The sequence below is a fragment of the Gymnogyps californianus genome, chromosome 14, assembly GCF_018139145.2.
Source record: "Gymnogyps californianus isolate 813 chromosome 14, ASM1813914v2, whole genome shotgun sequence".
Taxonomy (NCBI): domain Eukaryota; kingdom Metazoa; phylum Chordata; class Aves; order Accipitriformes; family Cathartidae; genus Gymnogyps; species Gymnogyps californianus.
In genome coordinates, this window is record NC_059484.1 from 21,778,480 (window position 1) to 21,801,013 (window position 22,534).

The 22,534-nt window shown below is 40.8% G+C and overlaps 1 protein-coding gene across 1 annotated transcript in view; it reads right to left on the reverse strand.

The window, feature by feature from the left end:
* JAKMIP2 (janus kinase and microtubule interacting protein 2) overlaps positions 1 to 22,534 on the reverse strand; it is a 35,678-nt gene that overhangs the window by 4,336 nt on the left and 8,808 nt on the right. The window contains exons 5-20 of the mRNA XM_050905175.1: positions 20,628 to 20,774; positions 18,697 to 18,837; positions 17,736 to 17,792; positions 15,757 to 15,876; positions 15,154 to 15,282; positions 14,072 to 14,155; positions 13,708 to 13,770; positions 12,005 to 12,103; positions 9,258 to 9,356; positions 8,869 to 8,922; positions 7,934 to 7,999; positions 7,018 to 7,086; positions 5,853 to 5,930; positions 4,785 to 4,988; positions 3,088 to 3,153; positions 1,420 to 1,492 (exon numbers count right to left, since the gene is read on the reverse strand). Coding sequence (XP_050761132.1) covers positions 1,442 to 1,492; positions 3,088 to 3,153; positions 4,785 to 4,988; positions 5,853 to 5,930; positions 7,018 to 7,086; positions 7,934 to 7,999; positions 8,869 to 8,922; positions 9,258 to 9,356; positions 12,005 to 12,103; positions 13,708 to 13,770; positions 14,072 to 14,155; positions 15,154 to 15,282; positions 15,757 to 15,876; positions 17,736 to 17,792; positions 18,697 to 18,837; positions 20,628 to 20,774 — 1,527 coding nt within the window. The 3' untranslated portion in view covers positions 1,420 to 1,441. The remainder of the gene's footprint in view (positions 1 to 1,419; positions 1,493 to 3,087; positions 3,154 to 4,784; positions 4,989 to 5,852; positions 5,931 to 7,017; positions 7,087 to 7,933; positions 8,000 to 8,868; positions 8,923 to 9,257; positions 9,357 to 12,004; positions 12,104 to 13,707; positions 13,771 to 14,071; positions 14,156 to 15,153; positions 15,283 to 15,756; positions 15,877 to 17,735; positions 17,793 to 18,696; positions 18,838 to 20,627; positions 20,775 to 22,534) is intronic.

Below are 22,534 nucleotides of genomic sequence, written 5' to 3' on the forward strand. Positions count from 1 at the left end.
TATGGTTCATTCCCCATTCAGCCCAACCTCCATGTATATTGCTGCCTCAGCCCATGAAAACATTCATTTTGAAGTCTGGCCAGCCAAGGAGACAGTGGATTCCAGCTGATGTGGCTAATTCTGAGAGTCGTCTCTGCATCAGCACAAAACCGCAAAAGAAATCCTTGATCTAGCTGAAATGAAGCACAAAGCAGGGGGCTTTTTCTTAGAGGGAAAAGGAAAACCCACCAAACTGGACCCATGCCACTTAGTTATAATCAGTACCTTGAATTGCACCTGGAAACAAAGGCTGAGCTAGTACAAATGGTGGAAGGGCATGGCAAAACATCTTTCACACACCACTGTATTCTCAGCTTGCCTCAAGTGCAGGGCAGAAGAATTTATTCATGGACATAGCTCAAGCCAGAACCAAGAGATACAGTGAGAGATTTAATGGTATGGGTCTGTCCCCAAATCAGAAGATTTTGATCTGACATTACATGTTCTTGAGTCTTTAACATAACATTATCTAGGCTATGTTCTACTTCTGATATCCTGGATCAGAAGAAACATCCTCCTAGCCCAGCATCCTGGTTCTGAAAGTGGCTAGGCACAGAGGGAAAGATGTGAAGGCCATGCACATTATAGTTCCCTGATTTCTTTCCCCATCTTCACATTGCTTTTTGAACTCTGAACTTCCAGCTGCTATGCATGCTGTGGCAAAGACTTCTTTACATCCTACATCATTAACTATCCATTTTTGTTTACTTTAAACTTATTACATAATTGCTTGTACTGGAGGAGACAGTGAATGATAGCAATCTATCCATCCATCCATTCTATGACAAATTTTCTAGGCCTTTCCCATACCTCCTTTTAACAGTGTCACTTTCTGAGCCAGAAAAATCCTTCCCTCTCTCTGTCTCCCTCCCTCTTCCTGTCTCTCAGCAGCTGATCATTCTTCCTTGCCCTTCTTTGTATCTCTCCTACTTCTGGGCACTGACCCCTACCTGTTATAACCTCCCGATCTATTTCCTGAGTGTCAGTTCAGAGCCCATCATAGTGTGTATATGGTTGAGATTTATAACTGTTTTCGGTCTGCATCACTTTGCAAATATCAACGTTGAATTTCACCCGCAATTCTCTTGGCTGTTTGATACTGTGAAATTCTTGTTAGCTTTTATTTTTACAATTCTGAATAGCATAGTATCACCAGCAAGCTTTGGCAATTCACTTACAAGTATGTTGGATGGTGTTGGTCTGACTGCAACTCCCTGTGGCAACTCAGTAGTGTGACGACCCTCCATTGTGAACTATTACAAATTGACAACGACCTGCTGAATTCTCTGACTCCAGACATACACAAGAACACACAAGGATGTGATCCTCAGCTCTGTGCAAGACGTGCTAACTTTGAGGAAACAAATAAAATAGTCTTACCTTTCCAAGAGGCACATTGACATCAAGGCCAAAGAATAAAGGCAAGAGAGAAGAACAAGAATAGAAATAGAAACTGCAGAAGAAAAAGAAGATGCGTAAAAACTAAAGGTCATGGCATTGTAAGCATCAGGATTATTGTTGCACTCGGTAGGACAATTAGAGTAACTATGCATTCAGAAAACACTGTATTTCCCTAGTTACTTCTGTAAGTATCCTACCATCTCCCAGGCTTAGAAAACAGATCCCATTAATTTTGGTAATGAATTACAATTGGCACCATATTGAAAGCCTGAGGTATAACTCACTATGAGCCACCATGGGTTGACTGAAGTCACAGAGCTGGATATCAAAAATAGCATGGGTAATATTTTTAAGTGCATTAAAAAACAGTGCCTGCAATCCATGCTGGAAATAGCCTGGGAATATATATATATATATATATACACACACATATACACACACACGCATAATATCAAACCCTAACCATTAATGTTTAATAATAAATTTTTGGATGTCTCATTTTAATCATGAATGTCTTGTCTTTGTTGTTCACATCTCAGAGACGTGATTTTTTTGTGAGTTGAAAGCTCTTTTGAAAATTGACACTAAAAAGTTTCCTATTCAAGGTCTCCATTTGACCATGGCATAAGTTCTGCTTTGTTTTTTTATTTTCATCACTGATTATCATCTGTTATTTTTCCAAATTATATATATTAGAAAGAAAGACACTGAGTCCTTATATCACAAAAATATTGGCAGAAAAGCAGAAAGAATTATGTGTATCAAGTTTTGCATTATGCCCACTTGTTTCACTTTAGGAACATACATATAAACTGAAAGGGCTCATTAGCACTACTGTCATTGTACTAATATAGCCATTATTTCATATTATAGTTTACACATGGACATTGATATTTACTAATGTAAGTACATTGGGAAGGCTACCACTGGAGATGCATCTTACACCAGTCTGGCATTTCTACAAAAGACATTATTGGTAGCAGTATGCTGTGCCCGTGCTATGATCTTTTGTCAACAATCCTATCTAACCTATCTGCAAGTAGCAAAACTCAATGTGACAGAGTTGGCCTTATTCACCAAAAAAATGCAATGCATATTTTGAGAGAGTGTGTGTGTGTATATATAGTATATATAAAGAATGTGCATATATAGTTCTTTGACAGTTCAGTTTAAGGGCAAGATTCTGGTACCGTATTTATATTGCATAGTCAATTACAAGCTTCAATAAAGAGGATAGCATCAGAACCTGAGTTCCCTAGTCCTGCCAGATAAGGACAATCTTCAAATCTGCACTCAGTTTCATTCAGTCCTTCCTGCTTGCTAGCCTCACCTTGCCTTTAATGGAAGTATTGCCTGTCTACCAACACAGCATTTAACAGCCAAGTAAAGGCTTCATCATTTGGTACAGTGTCATTCACCATAATTAAAAGTGTTTGGCATTTATTTCCTAAAATGAAATGTTGCAGAGGAGACTCTAAGATTAAAGTCTGCATATACTGAAACACAAATTGAAAAGAAAGCATAGTAGACCACTACCAACAGGTCCAGCTGATTTAGCTACACAAAAAGGTCGTGTAGTTCAAGAGAACTAGGTCATTACTTTTTTGAAAGTTGATCAGTGTGCTTCAGAAGCATAACAGAACCAACCTTTTCCTCCAGATCCTTAATTTGTCTCTTTTGGATGTCAGTTTTATCTTCTAAATCTCGGATCCTCTGGAAATCAGAAAAGAAAGCATCTAGACTAAATTCTCAGTAAATTTGCTCCGCTGAACAAGTAACTTAATGTTCCAAGTGCCAAAAGCCTAGAAATGAATAAATCCATTTCTTTGGCAGGGATAATCTTGTGTAGTACCATGACGCCATCCACTAACCCTGCCTAACCACACCTTTACCATGTGTACAACTGCTCAGAATACGCTACTGCATATACTGTATCCTCAAATGCTGGAAATTAGTATCAATAGTGGATCTGTTTCATATTATCTATTTTATATTAATCTTGTGTTAAATAGATGGAAAGTGTACGATCATGGTTATACTCTTTAGAATTATATCATGATTCATTAAGATTTCTCACAGTTTGATGTGTTCAAAGAGGATTAAAGTGTTATTATTAGATCTGAAATGATAAATATATACAATACTATGAAAACATTGATTCTGTGGCGAGTGGGATGTATGTAACTTATAGACAGGGTGTATTTTTTTAGCAGAGCTAGGTACTTCTAGAAAAATTACGTAACATGAGTTAAACTTTTGGCGCCTTGGGAAAAGAGATCCCACAGAATAGGTAACAGAACTATTAAGTTAGAAAAATGAGGCCTTGAATCTCGCTACCTTTTCTCTGTTTAGTCAGGGCATAAGACAGCTGGCTAGCAAACAGCAGAGATCCAAAGGGGCAAACCAGGAGACACCTGGAGGTCCTGGCACCTGGAGAGCAGATGGCACCCCTGTGACCATCTTCCTAATTGTCTGGAGATGAGACAACTAGCTTATGGCAGCTTTCAGACACCACCTCTTCCTTTCCTTGCCTCTCAGCCTCTCCCAACCCCATCCGCAACTGAGGCTGGCTAAGAGTTTTTCAAAGAAGCCAGAACTGCTGTGGCAGCGTTAATCAGGGCAGTGGTCATGGCCGAAATCAAGAAGATCCTCATGCTGCAAAGCCCTAGTCAGAAGAAGTAAGGGTGGACCAGTCTCGCATCTCCAACTTGGGATCAGGCAGGACTGTGAAAACTAAGTCTTGTGTGAACCAGAAACCCTAACCACTGGGCATATGCTTTCTCTCTTCTTCCCATAAACATCTGAGTAAGTTTTGTTTCATTGTGCAGCTGTCACATTAATCGGCATGCTGTGACTGTTTGCCATTTTGCTTTGGGACCTCACAGCTTGCAGAGCAGCAAATGTTGGTCTTCGAATGTGAAATGTAGTACTATATCTCAGCAGTGAAACATAACAACTGCCCACTTTGCAGGGGGCAGAAGTGTCTGGAAAAACAGATAGCTCTCCTGTGTAACACCAGCCAGAAGCATTCATACGGTTCCTCTTGTGCCCAGTCCAATAAATAGGGATGACCATTTTTATTACAAAGCTAGATTCATGCAGACAGAATTCTGGATGAAAACTTTGGTTTGGAATTTTAAGACTCAAAATATGCCAAAACAATCCTCCACAAGCTAATATCAGATGTGTTTGTGTACAGAGTAAAGACACAAAGTATGAAACAACTCCAAAAACTAGATGCCAGGCTCCCTCATGACCTGGAGCCTGCCTAAATTTGACCTCAGCTTATGTTCTTATACAGCAAAGCTGAGTAGATACACATGTGCCTCATTCCTTTTTCTTACCTGATGAGCCTGCTGGAGCAGCTCCATCCTCTCCTGAAGAATCTGGCAATCATATTCTCTGCTTTTCCTCAGCATCTGACGTCTTAGCTTTTCTACTGCTGTCCTCAGCTCTTCCTGCTGTTTTTCAGTGAGTAGTTCCCCAAACTTTATCACCGTTTCTTGCTGCAAAGCATTGTACAAGGTGGCTTCAAGCTCCTGGATCCTCTGGTTGATGCAATACCAAAAGCCAATTAGAGATGAAACATTGTTTAAGACACAGTGGGAACTGGGGGGTTGGTGGCAGATTGAGGCACCTGCATGAGAGGAGGTCCCTGTGCTCAAGTGTGGAAAAATGTGAAATACAGAAGTCATATGGTTCAGTGTTCTAACAAAAGGGTATGAACTTTTATTTTTAAAATATTTTAATATTAATTTTCACTGAAATCCCTCACTGACTTTTTTTTAAGCAGTTACAGAGATGATTAGGAGTTGGATAGAATTTTCATACCTATAAGTGTAAAGACGAATATTTCACCAATTCAAAAATTGTGAGCCATTGTGCTAAAAAACAAAAGAGGAAAGATTGAAGGCCACTGTCAGACTACTTTGCTCTTAGTCCTGCTAATCAATGAGCATTCTCATTAACTTGACAAACCAAACATGATGAACTTGCACAGCCAGTTATCAGACCTATGTATCAGAATTTGATATAGCAGTGTTTAGAGCAGGAACTCTTGCTTTTTGTCTTCTTGCTATGACATGTGCAAAACAGCCAAGATTCCAGATCTGAGTTCCAGTTGGTTGCGCTGACTCCAGTTGGACAAGCCAACATTAATGAGCACTATCTGCCTTTAACTGTCAAAAGACTTTCGGACTTCAGGAGATCTGCCTTTTTGTGACATGAAAAAGCTAGGTGTTGTGTTGAAGCTGTGTGGATTGCATCGTAGTGCATTAGAAGAATGGGAAAAAACAAATAAATAAAAAAAGATACTAAGAAAAAAGCAAAAACCTCTCTTCCTGATCCAACAGGAGTCTGTGTCCTGTCACAGTGCTGGCCAATATGTGCTGTAGAATTTCCTTTGTACATACCATGTATGCTTGGTCAAGAGCTTGCTTCCTGTAGTCTAATTCTTCCTCCAAATAACCTTTTATTTTGCAAAATTGCTCCTACAACGAAGGATCATTTGGACAGAAAAATGAATTAGTTACTCAAAATACTTTGGGAAGTTTTATTAAATCAACTACAGATATCTGACTTAGGCAGGACTAGGAGACTGGTCTTCAACTGACACTCTGCAGAGTTATTAATATCTGACTCAGCTAGAAAAGAAGGAAGGGAAAATAGCTGTGGATTGCTTTTGTATGATAATACATCTGATCTACATGGAACTAAATCTATCATCTCTTTGTTGACTTCAGTGATACTGCTTAGCATTTCAATAGTGTAATTTAGGGGTTTCTGTGTGATTTTTCTAAAGATACCTCCTCTGGCATCATGGACAACTCCTTTTGTGCTTTCTCTTATTTTGGAAGAAGTGTGAAAGTGCAATAAACTAAACAGGCACTAAACAGGCATATTCACATTCACATTATTTGGGGGAAGCTGCTGTGCTTTAACTTCTCAGCCTACCTTAAACTGGATTGACTCAAGTACAGACATACCATAGGAACAGAATGTAAACTACTACAGCTGTCCAACTCTTGTAGTTATGCTTGTTCATCTTGTAGGCTACTTCCATTAACTAGAATAAGAATAGGGTAAGGCACTAACTTTACTGGTGCTATAGGAACTTCAGTTCAGCTGTGAATGTTTTGCCTTTAGGATGGTATGGGCTTAATATGTAATGAAAGAAAACAGCATGATAATTTGTTAGTTTCCCACATACTGATATTGAATAAAATGTGATACAACAGCTGATGTTTAGACTGTGAATCTTATGAGACAAAGACTGTGGTCATTTACATCTCTGAAAATCACTGAACAACCTTTGAACCCTCTGTACTTATTAATAAACAGTCATCCTCATGGAAAGAGAGAGAAAGTTTTCAAACCTTCACTATTTCTGTTTCTATGTTATTCTGCTGTTGCATGTGAACCAGACTAGTAACAATTTTATGGATTCACCAATAATCGGAGAAAGCCTGCATACTTAATTTGCCAAAAGACCTTTTTAGTTATCTTTTCGCACACCAAGTAAATGTGACACATGCAGTGTCTTGCCCCTAAAATGTGTATTAAGGAAAGTTTGCTTACCATATCACTTTCTAGTTCCATCATCTTCTGATGCAGAGCAGCTTCAGCTCCCTCAATCTGCTGGATCCACTGGAGGGAAGACAATGACAGCTGTAACCTGCTGTGTTTTCTAGGTACATGGGCAGCAGCAAGTGGGACATGTACAGCATCTTGTTAGTCTATTTTTAGTAACCTAGTGCAAGTTCTGGGCCCATCTTGAGGCTGTTCTGTGACAGGGGAGCTGCAATGTCTGTAGGTAGCACTTGACAGAGAAGAAGCAAGAGGATCACCATTACCGGATCACTGGAAGATGGAAAAGCACACTTCCTTGGATGGACAGGGAACCCATTTCATCCCATCGATAAGGGCCCACGATGGGGCTCTAGCATCTCAAAAATAGCTTAGCTGGGTAGATGGCAATTCTCTTTGCAGAGGAGGAATTGTTGAATAGAATCCTTGGAAACTGTCATGTTGACAAAATTGTGTGCTGCATTTGAGCCACAGAAAGCAATTTTAACCAACCCTCACTTTCTTTTTAATTTCCAGAACAAGGAACTTAGACACATACTTTCAGTGGAAATTTTGCATACAGATCCCTTCAGAAGCCTTGGAAATCTCAGGACTAGAAATCCCATGCTATAACTAGTTATGGCTTAAATGTCTGATGGTTTCTCATTCAGTTTACAATTGCAAGTTTCATTTGACATTCTTTTTGTATTTGCAGTTGTTCTGACTTCACAGCTTGAGCCAGCTGAGTTTGATATTTTTGCTGCTTTAGCAAGGTGTTTGGGACTGTGCTGGCACAGTTTACTTTATCTGGGGAATCACCTCCTACACTAGAAAGTTTGACAATATTGACAACAACAACAGAGCAGAAAATTTCCAGTGTTAGATGAGGCCTTAGATAACACATGAGAAAAGCAAGCACACAATTTACCTTTTCTGCCAAGGACAATACAGTGGAAGCCTGAATTATGGCCACTTGTTCTTCATTTCTTAAATTCTGTGAAGAGAAAGAGAGGGAAGAAGAAAATTGGCAGCAGTTTCCTTCACGAATAAAGATAATCCAGGCTACAAACCAGGTCTACAGTTTTCAGAGGATCCCTGTAGTACTAGGTATCCTATTCCCATTGAAACATTCAGAGTCTGATAACATACTAAAAAGAACACTGCTTTTGCCTTTCTGCATGATATGGATTAACTATATGTTTTCATTCCATTGCATCTTATGAGAAATGTAAGCTAAAATTAGACCCATTTGTCTGTCTTCATGCTAGTTTTACAAAGCTGAATTACCATTAAAGCTTCTGTAAAAATAATGCTGATTTACACCAGCACGTGAATAGAAAATCATGATCCTTTGTTTTTGTTTTTTATATGCTTTCTTAAAACATATCTAATGTTGGCCAGAGATAAAGGATGATCTCTTTTACATGGATGACTAAAGTGGGCAGCAATGCCCACTTAGAAAGCCACAGGGGATTTGATAATTCTTGCCTATTTACGAAACTGTTTACAGAGGAATCCTAGTCCTGATGAAGATGTGGTTGGCTCAGACTGCCAAACTAATTCACGTGCTCTCCTGAATGACTGGAGTGTAGTCAGGCCCAGTTCCAAACATCAGTGGGCTTTGGACATTCTTCCCAGTCTGCTAAACCAGATGTTAAAGCTGCTGCTTCATTACTAGTTCTCTGACTATAGAAATCTCACAAATCCTTAACTTACAGAAATAAACACTCCTTAAATGAATTGTTCTGATATTACATAATTTAACAAGTATCTTAGAAAATAGTCATGATAATTATAGATTTCACTTACTCTACTGTACAAAATGCAGCTTGTAAAGGGAAAATATCTCCCACTTTAACTTACCCCATTATCACCTAGGATGTCTAATTGCTTTATGAGGTCTGGGATGCTGACATCCTGCAAAGAGAGAATAAGGTAAGGCATGGCATGCACATTTTATCACGGCTGCAATATTCGTCCCTCCTACGAACCATGTTGAAATCAACCATTTTGTTTTATCCCATGGAAATGCATCACACGCTGATTTCAGTTGCCTTTGAGCCAGGTTATATCATCATGGTGAAAATTATGAGTCCAATTCAATTGTGTCAGTCATCACACACTCTTACATTAGACTGAGTTTAAATGCTTAAAGTTTAGTGGAGTTATTAGCAGAGATGAATGTAATGGGTTATATGGGCAGCATCCACCACTCCTGTAGTTAGAAGTGCTGCCTTATAAAACTGACCTACCTTAACCCCTTCCTTCATGCAGTAGATCTGTAGAGCACTCACACCATCTGAGAATGGGTGAATCTGGAGATTAAATGGTGGGGACCGTCTCTCTCTTTCCTGAAAATAAATTAAGAAGATGCCAGAGAACATATTAGAATGAAGGAGATGCACACACAACTCATTAAATGCCATAGCTACTGTTTATATCATGCTTTGCAAAGCCAAGCTCTTCATTTTACAAGTCAAAGAAAGAAACATTTAGACCTAGTCTGAAAAACAGTGTGCCAAGTGGGATAGAATCCTAAAGCTAATTATTTTACAGGAGATTATTTGATGAATTATGTCAATTTGCAAATTGTCTGTGGAAAGGCTGTCACCTGGCTAAGACTCAAGTGATTTGCTTAATGAAGTGTTGAACAACTACATATTGTTATAAATACTCCCTTTAGAAACAGGTATTTGAATTAAGACTACTAGGATACTCAGATTACACATTTGCTCATCCTGGTATGTTGTATGTTCTAATATCTGTGGAAAGTAGTAAGGTCAAAAAAGTTGATCAGCTTCGCTATTTGTACACCTTCATTGCATAAAATCTACAAATATTTGTCCAGTTTTAAAGGACCAAAGACAAAAATAAAAATTTGAAGATGTTATTTCTCATCCCTTTCAGGTATTCAGGCTAGCACAGAAAAGAAGATCAAATTTCACTTTCAAATACATTTTTGGTTTATGAACATGTAATTCACTTGATCAGTCCAGTTCCATGTCATATGGAAACACAGCTGTCAGGTAAAACTAGGAAAGTTCTATAAATAAGGGACAAATCTGTCACAGCACCGATTCTTGAGAGCCAGGAAAGGCTCTGTGTTACCTACAAGCTCTGAATGGCAAGTATATAAGGCCTTGGAGAGCAACTGAAAAGAACAACTAAGAAATAAAGCAGCTTATACTGGAGAAAACACCAGGTGGAATTTTTTGTTGGTTGGCGCTCACAACAAGAATCTGTAACCAGGGGCAGTCTGGGAAGAGGGAGACTGAGGTCCGACCCAGTTCTCTGGCCGCCTGCAGAGGCTTCTGGAGCTCCTACATCAATCTCCAGTGTTGTCTGAGGGACCTTTCTTACCTCACACAGGTCATGAGGAGAGCTGCTCAACAAGGAACGTGTCCAGTGCCTGCAAAAGTGACAGTGCTTGCAAGTGGGCAGACAGGCTGTCGCTATTCATTGTGCTAGGGCCTACAGCCTCCAGACACAAATTAGGACAACTCCAGGCCAAGCACTATACGCATATAGGCAGGCACTGTTGGCTTTTCACACGTGCCAGCATTGGCAAGAATGACGATAAAGGCTGTAGGAGCAAGACCGCATTCACCTGTATAAAATATCTCTTATCCCCACCACAGTGGCAGGAAACTGAGGTGCAGAGAGATTCAATCTAAACGTGCCTCAGGAATCAGTAGCATGGAAGCCGTTGCAAACCATCGTTGATGGAGCCTGTGTTCCTTGGGCACCTTGGCTCTGCACCCTAGCTGTCCTCAGGTGCTCACAGCAGGGTGGCAGCATTGGCACTGCCAGCCCCGAGCACAGCACAGCCCACACCAGCGCCCCGGGAATCCGCAGACGTCCCCCAGCAGAGCCAGAGTGCCCTGCGGGCTCTCACAGGCCTGGCTTCAGCTCCGTCTACCGCAGGAGCCAACGTGCACGTTTCTCCTCTGCAACAGAGTGCTCTAATTGCCCAGTACAGATTGGTTTGGGTAGGACAGCCAAGTCCCCATAGAGAAAAGAATTCAAGATTTGCTGGGTCAGAGGGGACAGGGTACAACCCTTTTACGCCCATAGGTATGGTACTGGAAGACAACAGCCCTAGGTCTGACACTTTCTCTTACAACTGCTTATGCAATTTCATCGATCATTGCTGAATTAAACTTCAAACAGTTCCAGTCCTTCAAGCACAGGGCTAGAGAGGTGCACTTCTCCTCACGGCAGCACTCTCAATGAAACTTGAACTCTTGTCTCATCACCCTTGCTGAAAGAGGGGAAAAGAACAAAGCCAGTATAATTTATAAATCAGCAGTAAGATTTTCATAGGGGGAAACAGGGCTTTGAAGACCCTGAAGAGGGAACTGTACCTGCGTATCTGACTTCTTAGAGGAACGCTACTCTTCAGCTATTAGAGACAAAAGTGCACTCAACATTTCTTTCTCCTCCAAGACCTGCTCAGGTTCATGAGAGGAAAAAAAAAAAACGAAACCCAAACCCAACCCCCCCCCCGGATGCCTACAGTCAGGAGAGATCTTAGCTGTGAACCAGGATGCAGCCCTGAGCAAAGTACATGAGGATGGGGTTTAAGCCTTGCTTATTTGGGTAAATAAAATTTAAATGTAATTAATTTCTGTTGGTTTTAGTAGACTCCAGGCCAGCAATAAGAACAAAGCATGTTAACAACAGACTGTTCCAAAGTACTAGAAAAACCATATCTGCAGGTGTGGTAACTAAAAGCTATGCTGACATTAATCAGCTAAGCTTATCAATGCACACTGGGCACCTAGCTCAGAGAGAGGTGAACCAGTCAAGTATGGAGCTTACTATTTCCAGGATATTAGAGGTGACATACTTCAGCTCACAATTAAAAATGCTGGGCCTGATTTGTTACTCTGTTATATTACTACAATACTTGTGTAAACACTTGATTAAAGTTGGTGTCCAGTGCAACTGCACTAGTTTAATTTGCTACCAGCTCTACTGTAACGAGCTCATCCATCACCTCCAGCTCAAGGTTGCGGAACTCCAGCAGCTCATTCTGGTCTCGGGCATCCTGCAGCTCCTGTTGCAGACGGTTGTTTTCTGCTTCCAGTTTCTCTATCTAATAGAAATATGTAAATTCAGAGTCTGTGTGACTGTTACAAGAAACATTGAATATCTGGTGAGTAGTAGTTGAGGTAGCATAGGCAGTGCAAAATCCAAACTGTAGAGATGATTCACTACTTGCTGTTTTACCTCAGTGAGTCTTTAGTTTACAGGTGAACTTCTGCTCATCAACTTCCTAAACATGATAAAATGCTTAGGCTGGAGGTTTTCCTAAAAGAATCCAATCCTAGTGAAGATCAGCGGGTAACTTAACTCTACAGAGGTGTCAGGTTAGCTATTAGATCAGTCTGCATTAGCTATAAAACACACTGCTCTCATGGTAAAGCACTGGAATAGATTGTCTGGGGAGGGATGTGGAGACATCTTTGTTGGAGGACTCTGGGAACAGGCTGGATAAACGCCTATCAGGAATACACAGAAACAGCTGCACCTGCCTTGGAGAAGAGCTTGGGCTACATCAGAGATTCCCAGCGTGTAGCACATGAAGGACAGATGGCATGCAGGGAGAGCTGTCTTTGTGGAGGCATTTACCTGAGCAGCCATCCCACTCCATGCAAGCGCTTGTGTGAACTGCAGGGCAAGCATCTCCACACAAGTAGTTCTGTCAGTTAGCAGATAGACTTAAATACCACCCATTGGCCAATTGTCTATAGCTTGCTTGTTGTGGACAACTCCACCACTAGCTCCTCAGCCTGCTCTCTTCTGCAAGTCTCCAGCCAGTGCCAGGACACGTATTTTGCAGTCAGGTTGTCTGAGTAGGGCCCAGACAAGGACAGCTAGGGAGCATGGTAAGACTGAGGTCAAATGAGCCCCCATGGGTCACTTTGTCTGGATGGGGAAGGATGGCACAGGGCTGGAGACTTATTAGGTGTGTTTATGGAAGGGGAGAAACACAGGCTAAGAAACCTCATCTGGGGAGGTGAAAGACTGCAGGAGACCTGGTGCTGGGAGTTATGGCCTCTTGCTGATGGCAGTCAAATATACGGCCACTGCTGTTACTGTTGGAGATACGCAAGCAATGTTGAGGTCCTTCATATCCTTATATTCCATGATTAAAAATACATACATACAACCAAATATATATACACACAAAAATAGGTGATATTCCTAAATGTACCAAGGGACTGAGCAGTACAAGTTCCACTGGACCTAGGGATGACTTTAAGCCCTTAAAAATATACAGAACGCACAGGGACTAGTATGAAAGGGTCCTGGTGTTAGAGGATGACTGCATTTCTACTGCTGTTTCACACCTAGAAGCTAAGCTCAAAACATCCTACCAGTGCAGCAGCAGCAGACTCTTCAGTGCAATGCTACTGAAACACAAAGGTCTGCATGTCGGAGCCAGAACAACGAGTAGAGCTTTCAGCTCTCAGGCTGGAGCTTACCAGCAGAGCTGGTGCATCAGCAACTGCCAGCAACAACAGTGCCTAAGCAGAGCTGGAGAGGGCTTGTCTTTCCATATGTTATCCTGTCCATATTAATCTATGCTGTTCTATCCTTATACTACACCTATAAGCACCAGACTGCATGTCCAAAAAGTGTATTGCAGGATCCAGATTACCCTTCAGAGTGAACACACAAAACTTGGGAACATACCTTGTCTAAAAGCTCTTGGTTCCTCTTAATGAAAAGCTGTTTGTCTTCCACCCAGTGCGAGTCCTGTTGGATGAGGCAGTACTATTAAAGAATAATCAAACTCCATGAAGTTGGGCACGTTTATTGAAAATTGGAGCCACAATATTCAGGCTTTAAAATCCTACAAGAACAAACTGTTGTTTACAGAATAACAACATATTAGTCTACTAAGCTGTAGCAAGGCTTCCGAACTCGTAAGACCTGCCTGTTTACTGAACAGCGACATTACATCTCATGGAAGTCTATACTGAAATTGTGCTAGGTATTTTGTAAAAAGAGCAGGTGAGATCCAAAATAGGAAAAGACGATACACAAGAGTGCTTACCTGCCCTTTCTGTGCCAAAGTTTTCTCCAGATCTTCTATTTTGGCTTTATATCTCTGGACTTCAGCTTGGAGCTGCTCCTGAGCCTGTTGAAGTCAGGCACAGCATTAAACAGTAACAAAAACAGCAATGTGACTGGTATTAAAAGGAAACCAAACACAGCAGAGTCAGGGTTTATGCTGTTGCTTTCACTGAGTGAGTAACCATTACAAAGATTCTGGCTCAGCGATGTTTTGTGCCACCCCTCAGACTGGCATACAGATGACACAAGGAAACAGCGTAGTAGATCAGCCCCCTCTCCCCACCCAAGCCTATTATTACCATGTATTGTATTAGAGCAGTGAAACACAAGCTCAGGTATTCGGGGTGACAGTCTTTGCCCCTAGTAAGGGGCAGTCCCTGAATTGAAGAAAAGTGCTTACTAGATGAGAGTGGCAAAAGGTAGTGGAAAGAAGCGATTATAACTGCCTGGGGGTCTTCAAGAGCTGACTCAACAAAGTGCTAAACAACCTGGTGCGGCCTCACAGCTGACACTGCTTTGAGCAGGAGTTTGGGCTGGAGACCACCTGAGGTCCCTTGAACCTGAATGATTCTATGATTTTATTAGAGGCACAACATTTTTAGCCTTGGAAAGTTTACTGTGGTCTGCACCACATGCAAATTTGAATGTAATTTGCATTTCTCTGTTAGAAACATTCAGGTGACTATTCTTTAAGTTGGTGCAATGTGTGCCTTTGTGAAAACCCACAGGCCTCCATTTACCTTTAAAACCCAACCCCTTCACACCTGGGCAAAAGACAAGAAAACCCTTGTGATTCTGTGCCAAACTGCAGAATTGCCTGCTTTGGCATGCCTGCCTAACTGCAGAGTTTTCAGGTTCAGGTGGAGGACAGCCCCTTGTAAACTGAGTGATTGTGTCCATTCTTAATTGTCACTCTCTTTAAATGTACTCAGCAAATGAGTGAAACAGACATCTCTCAGTTGTATGGATGTTGTATGTAACTCCATTCCCTTGTATGTCACTTTGAGGGGTTTGTATGTCCCGAGAGCAATGAAATGCTTTTACCCTCAAACAACTACTGACCTTGGCTTCTCTTTCAGCATCTATGATGCCTCCTGTCTGCTCCTGCAGTAGTGCGTACGCTCTCTGCAGGGCCTGGTACTCCTTTGTCAGCTGTCGAAACCGCAGCTCTGATTCTTCCGCTGCTAAACCCTGAAGGATAAGAAAGGACATGTCTAAGCACCAGACAATAGAGCACTGCCAAAGCAAAGAATGCAAGTGTGATTTGTTAGGCACAATACTTGGTTTACAGGTCTTGATTCAAACAGCTTTTTTGGTGAGCTTGCTGTGATATGAAGTAATAAGAATGTGGAATTTCTACAGCATTTATATGTCTTTAAGCTAAAAGAAATGTGATAGGTATATTTTCTTGAAGGGAGAGATCTCAGATTGCAATCATCTCAGATTGCAATGAAGTCATAGCTGTAGACTCTATGGACTAGATTTTGAAAGAACCTCTCAGTATTTCAGTATATCAGTAACTAAAATTGAGGCCAAACTTAATGAAGAACTTATGACTCAATATGCACTATAAAACCTAAGTGTTTTTGAGAGCCTGGCCACTTGTTTTGTAAGTCAAAGTCTCTTGAAAGCCTGTCCTTGCCTATGGAAAGAGTCAGATCTTACCTCATCCAGATCATCATCTGGGGTTGCTGGTGTTCTGTCTGTTCTATATGAGGCCACAGAGGATGTTTCAGAGTCCATGGAATCATCATCGTACCCAAAAACTGTATCCACCACATGTCTCTAAAGAACGGAAAACACAATTTCTCAATCTCCTTGGAAACAGGTAGCATGAGTTTCTGACAGGGGGGAAAGGTTAGTTCAAAATCACATTGCTAGTTACTTAGAAAAGGCAAGACATGAAACAAGAGCACTGGGCTACCCCTGCAATTACCATCTCCAAACAAACCCAAAGGGAACCATATTGAAGATCAGGTCTTGTGCTGGTGGAGAATGTTTGCTGATTAATTTTTCTGAGCTGAGGATTCTGATCTCCATCTAAAACTCGGGAAACAATGGGAGCAGCAACATACTAAAGGAAAAGTCTCTGCCCTTGCAGGAAGGCAGGAGAATTGTTTGTTAACCTCAAAGCTGTTCACAAGACATCTATCAACATGCAGACTGGTATGCAAAGATAACAGCATAAAGAGCTGGAAATATGTGCAGAATAGGGAACCCTCCTTCTTGTCTCACAGACACTGCTGATATTTTTAATATCTCAGTGCTTCCCTCACTGATATTGCTGTTGGAGTGAGTGAAAGCTATGCTAATACAAAACTAGTGTGAAGGAACTTGTATCTCACACATGTTTCCAGTACTAGAGTAACTGCCACATGTTGTAAGAGATTGCTCACACTACACAGTTTGACTGTATGTCTGGCACCTCACTATCTCCAATCACAGTAACTGAATTAAATCAAATGAAAACCGTGAGTCATGTCCTATGAAGGTATAGATGCTTGACCCCGCAGGCTTGGTTTCAGGGTACAGATTTGAGCATTTAAATACTTGGCTTATGAATAATTCTGCAGTCAAACTGATGGACGAGCATTTAAGGTGCACTTCTGCTTTGCAACATTTTTCACTTTTGCTGACAGGTTACAGCCTTCTAAACCTGGAATTTGAATCACACAAAAAACACGTACCAAAGATGCCAATAACCTTTTGCATGTATTATCTTTTTTTGTCCATTATTTTTCCAATTGAAGACAATAGCCATATTCTCCCATGTTATAACCTCTGGCTTAGAAATAAAGTTGACTGATGAAAATACTTTTTAGTCCTTGTCTCCCAGTTACATCTGCTGTGTATTGCTTCAAAACCCATGCAGAAACAATGTGATGACACACCTAGGATTTACTGGTCTGAAATTCTCTGTGTGTAGGAGAGAGTTGCATTACTTTCACAGAACACGGCTGACGTACTAAGGGATATCCTTGAAAGTCAAAGAGCAACCAAGCTGTGTTTCCTACACAGTATTTCTGCTTTCTGGAGGTGGGACGTGGCTGTTGCAAAGTTACTCTTCACATCTAGCTGATAAAGGAGCTATTTGAACCACTACTGACTACTCAGCTCTAAAATTGTCGTAAATTATACCAGCTTTGGACTTGACCCAATTCAGGGTAATACAAGGGGTAGCCAAAGGCCTGTGGAACTGAGCAGGAGAGAATGACACTCAGTTTCTCAGGCAGAAACTTCCACTTGAAGAATAAAGATGCAGAAGGATTTTGGTTTAGCCCATATGTGCTGTGAAAAATAGACAGCAGAAGATAGATGGGAAGGTCTCTGGAAATGTAAATACATCTCAGCATAACAGACCTTGAGACCAATATTTATAGAAACCAGATGGAAGGAAGATTATTACTATTTCAGAGGAGGGGGGGGAAGCTCTATTTTGCTGAAAATAAAATAGCTATGCACCCTTAACTGAATTTCAAAGTGGACTTAAAAAGCTCTCCCAAAGTAACTAAGGTGTTTATAAACCTGATCACTAAAGCAGATTGTTATAATCCACAAAGCGCTCTCTAATCAGATTGCTAAAGTGTGTTTTCCTACAGAGCCTACTAGTATTTTTATAAGCTGAAAACAATTTTTCCTCTTACCTTAATTGGCTTTGAGCTCCTTTTATGCTTTCTGCGACGAATGAGTTTCTCCCTGTCCTGAAAAATAAGATTAAAAGTTACTCTCTCTTCTCTTGTTTGCAGCTGTAGAAGGCCAAATCTACAGAAGAAATAAATCATTGGGCTTCCACCGACTCTGTTCATACGTTCAAACAGGAATCTGATTCCAGGTGGAAGGGAGGATTCGTATCCAAACCTCTGTGTGTCAGCTGAAAACCACTTGAAGAAGGGAAGATGGGGTATCTGAACCCCCCCCCTTGTTGTACAGTTGCCTTGACAGGCTGTCAAACGACAGGCGCTGATGGATTTCCTGTTGAAATCACTGGGACACCTGTTGCAGGGGACTGGTTTCGGCTTTGTACGAGAGGCTGCCTGCCTTCCCTGCAGAGGAGATGCTGCCTCTGTCTCAAAGTCATTAAATGATGGTAGTGCTGATCTCACCACTCCTAGCAATGATGTCTTAGAAGAGGCAACAGCCTGTTTTGGAGTCTCTTTCTCCTTCCCCTCAACCTCATAATGCAAAGTCAGCTGAAAAAGGGATTGTCAGTATTAAATGACACTTTTCCAGCACATGATATCGCACTGTGTGCCTGCCTCTTGTTAAGAAAACTTTTTAATGGTAGCTTAGTTATAATGGTAAAACAGCTTGGCACAGCCCTGCCTTGTGAACATGTAGGTATCTTCCCAAGCTCCACAGTTCTGAGTCTGCATTCAGTTCTAGAGCTCAATTCACATACAAGAGTTATACTTCTGAGTTGTAGGGGCTGATGCCCCACTAGAAATTCAGTTAAACTGCACCCGTGCACACCTACATCTAAAAATTTGCAGGTGTTAAAAGTAAGGTAAGATATTAACCCTCAGACCTCTAGTTATAAGAAGAAATACTATCAGTGGTGAACTGTACACAGGAATCATTCCTAATTTCCTGGTGCTCTGGACATACCCTTGTTAGCTCATCAATTATGTTCTGTTGTTCTATGACCTGAAGCTTTAAGAATTCAGTTTCTTGTTCCTCATTAGCCTGATCCAGGTCATTGAGAGATCTTAATTTCTTTAGAGGAGGATGTGATGTCATTTTTTCTCTCTGTGGTAAGAAGAAGAAACAGATAAAATAAGATCCAGTAATTAAAAGACAAAAAGACCACCTTTCAGTTAAAAATTAGACATTATCTTTCATTTAAGCTGTACAGCCCTTTAAATATGCTTCAGCTACACCCTTTTTATAACTTTATTAATACCCGTCAGCACTTCTTAACAATAAAGCAGCACAGCAAGGCTGAGTTCTTCAACCAGAACAACAAAGCTTTATCTGTTTACTTATTGTGTGGCAATATAGCCTCTACAGCAGCCCTTAAAGGTCATACACCATAGCTCTTCCTTTGCCATGCATCAAGATGCCCCAACATGTGGCAAATACAGCTGAACCCCCTACCTGTCCAGTGGGTATGCAAATAGTAACTACTCCCATGACTCCATCCCCTTACTGATACCCATCATATAATGGTATACAGTGAGGAAATGCTTTAGTCATGTGAAAGACATGCATCCAGCTGGAAGAGGAAGAAAGGCAAAAAATGTAGTACCAGATCTATTTTAACTAGAAGTCCACATCCTGCCTGCTCCTGAGTGTATGTGGGAGAAGAGATGGCTACAGCCCATGAGAAATACTCTAGCCACCCACAGGTTACTAACTTCCATAATTTGGGCATCTATAGTGTAAAGAGCAGATGTCAGGGAACTAAGTTAGAACATATGTGCTGTGTGCACATATATGTGCACCAGTGGTGCTGCCCACTGATGTCTAATGCATGCAGATTCCCAAGTCCCTTCTCTTGGCTGTGGGAGAGCCCAAGGGGCTGTGATCTGTACTACCACAGCTGTGGAGGAAGAGTTCTGACCTGTGACACCTGCAATAAGTTTATCTGTGTTCTGGGCATGAGTGAACTGCAGAGTCTTAAAGTGGATTAACCTTGTAACACTAAAGCCTTTTTTCTATAAGACAAGAAAGTGAATCTGATTGTCTCATCCTAATCAGCAGGAAAGCTGCATCCATTGCAGAACAGTCAGCCTGCTCAAGATGAGGACAGTGGCTGTTGCAAGCCAGAGACAAGACACAAACGCACTTAGCAGGGGAAGTCTTCTCAGCCTGCCAGCTTACATCTGGCAATCCAGAACTTCCACCTCCTTTTTTATTAATGCCAAAGCAACATCAGCGCATGTGTTGGGACTGGATTCTGACTGATACTCACAGCAATTCCATCTGAAGGATATACAGACAAAACTGCTTTGACCCTGCTTCATATAGCCCTGATACGTGAAATTTATAACCCTAGCCAAATGTATAACACCACAGTTCTCCCTTTCCCATATCCATCTACCATGCATACGTTTTATGGAAAGATTGTATGTGCTCAGTGGCAGACCAGAACTTTACTTTGCCATCACCAGCTCTAACAAGAACATGTACATTCAAAGATGAACATCATGCTGGCTGAAAACATCGCTCTTAACAGCTTCCTTCTTGAGTTTCAGATGCAAAATAGCACAGTGGGATATGACTCGATACAACTTTTTTTTTTTTCTTTCTCTTTTTTTAAAAACAATTGAAACTCAGTATTCTAATTTTTGGGATAGTATTAAAGACTGTGATTATGCATTCACTTAAATATATTGCACATGTATGCATAATACACAATGTTATAGTATGTAAGTCTATTATATACAGACCTAAGCATGGCTATATATTATCAATAGTATTACACACTATATACAACACATTTTCTCTATGTATATACATGCATACACTATGCAGATGTGGCCACCATAACAGACATAGATCACACAGTAATCCTCATTTTGCTCTTCAGTACCAACCATTTCTATATTTTCTTTAGTGACTGCTTTGAGTTTATCTTCCATGCGCTGCAAAGACTGCATAAGTTCATCGTTTCTCTTCGTGAGGCACTTGTTCTTTTCCAGAAGAGGTTTACATTGTTTCTCAGCTTCTCGGACACGCTTCAACTGGATTGATAATAGCAATTAATAATTGTAAATAATCCAAATAAGAGATATTTTTTCTCCCTCCTTTGTTAGAAGTATTTTTGTTACTTCCCTATTGGACTACTGTCCCAGTGAAATGCCAAAGTGATCTAATGGAACTGATGCTTAAAGCTTCCATAACTTACTTTATCTATAAATCTTAAAGCATAATTCTGCATATCTGTTTCTGAATGATGGCTTTAGCCACAGGAAAACTCAGACACAGAGATGAAGCAACCCAACACACAGTCGGGCAACTGCAAAGCTGCTACAAAAGTCCGAAATGACCTGTGCTTTATTTGCAAGAAACCCACTGATTTTCTCATTGAAAGACAGATTTGCATAGGTACCTACTCAGTCTGGATCACAGCAATAACAACATAGTTGTAAGTCTGGTTTTTAATGCCACACAGTGAAATACTTCTGCATATGCACAATGAACTTTGTTTTAATCAACGAATCACATAACATTTAAACAACAAATCCCGTAAGATAGGAAGGTATCTTAGGGCATGCTTGGAAGTTCCAGTATTGGTACAACTAGAGTTTTAACCAAGATCTCTTCCTCTGAAAAATTAATTCCATCCAGTAATAGTGAGTGTTTTATAGATATAATTTCTTTTTCCAAGGGAGGACAAGGAAGATGGCATGTGGCTGTGGAAAGACATCATCTTTGTCCCCAGACAATCTACCTAACAAAGGCACTGTCCCAGTTCTGTATTACTGTTCTTCACTGGGAGATTCCTGGCCCTTGCAGTTCTGCTGAGGAAAGGACTGCGAGAGTTTTCTGTAGCTATTAAGGACAGTTAACCACATTTGCTTACATTATCACATCGTCTTACCAGGCTATTTAAGCTAACCCAGTGATTTTGTCTGAAGCAGGTTAGCAAGTACCTGAAGATCCCTTCTGCTAACAGAAAAGGGGGGAGCAGCTAGGAAGTGGTTACATCTTTGATCAGCACAGTTGTGGGCAAAACAACCATTTGTCCTACCCTAAGAATGAAGTTAGTTGTTGCTAGTCCGAATGTACCTTAAAGTGTACAGTATTTCCAGCAGTACTTCTGGTCACATTTAACAAAATGTGTTCATTGTAGTCACATTGTGCAAGATATGGCTTAGAAGCCTTTTAAAATGATTTTTTTTCCTTGTGAAAAAATAGGCTGAATATTTAATGACATGCAACAGCTAATCAAGCTGACTCATCAGACTCCAACCTACTCAGTGTCACAGAAATTTGGGGGCTGAGAGCTTTTCACATCTAAAGAGAGACACATGAACATATTTGTAATTTCCAATCTTGATAAGACATTATTTTGCAAATATTACATTAAGAACATTGAGGAGATCCAAGCCAGCTAAATTGGTATGAAAGGAGTGCATTAGGACTCCTAGCGCAGGAATTAAAAAAAAAAAAAAAAAAAAAAAAAAAAAAATCATCAAGAGTTGAATTTCACCACCCTCATCCTTAATCACAAAGTAGAAATGTGGAGAGGCTAAAAAGCCAGGGTGCTGACTTCAACACACAGGTATCACCACCTAGGAGTACATCAGATAAACGGATCAATTCACCGTTGTCCATTCTCTCTAGATCCAATACTTAACTATTCTCAACCTGGTCAAATACTGGACTACAGACATTATTTCATTTACAAGATAAGTCTCACCATACACTGCTGTACACTCAAAAGGTCAAGGAGGGAACATAAGCAGTCATATAGAAATCTACAAGCCTCTCTGCCTCA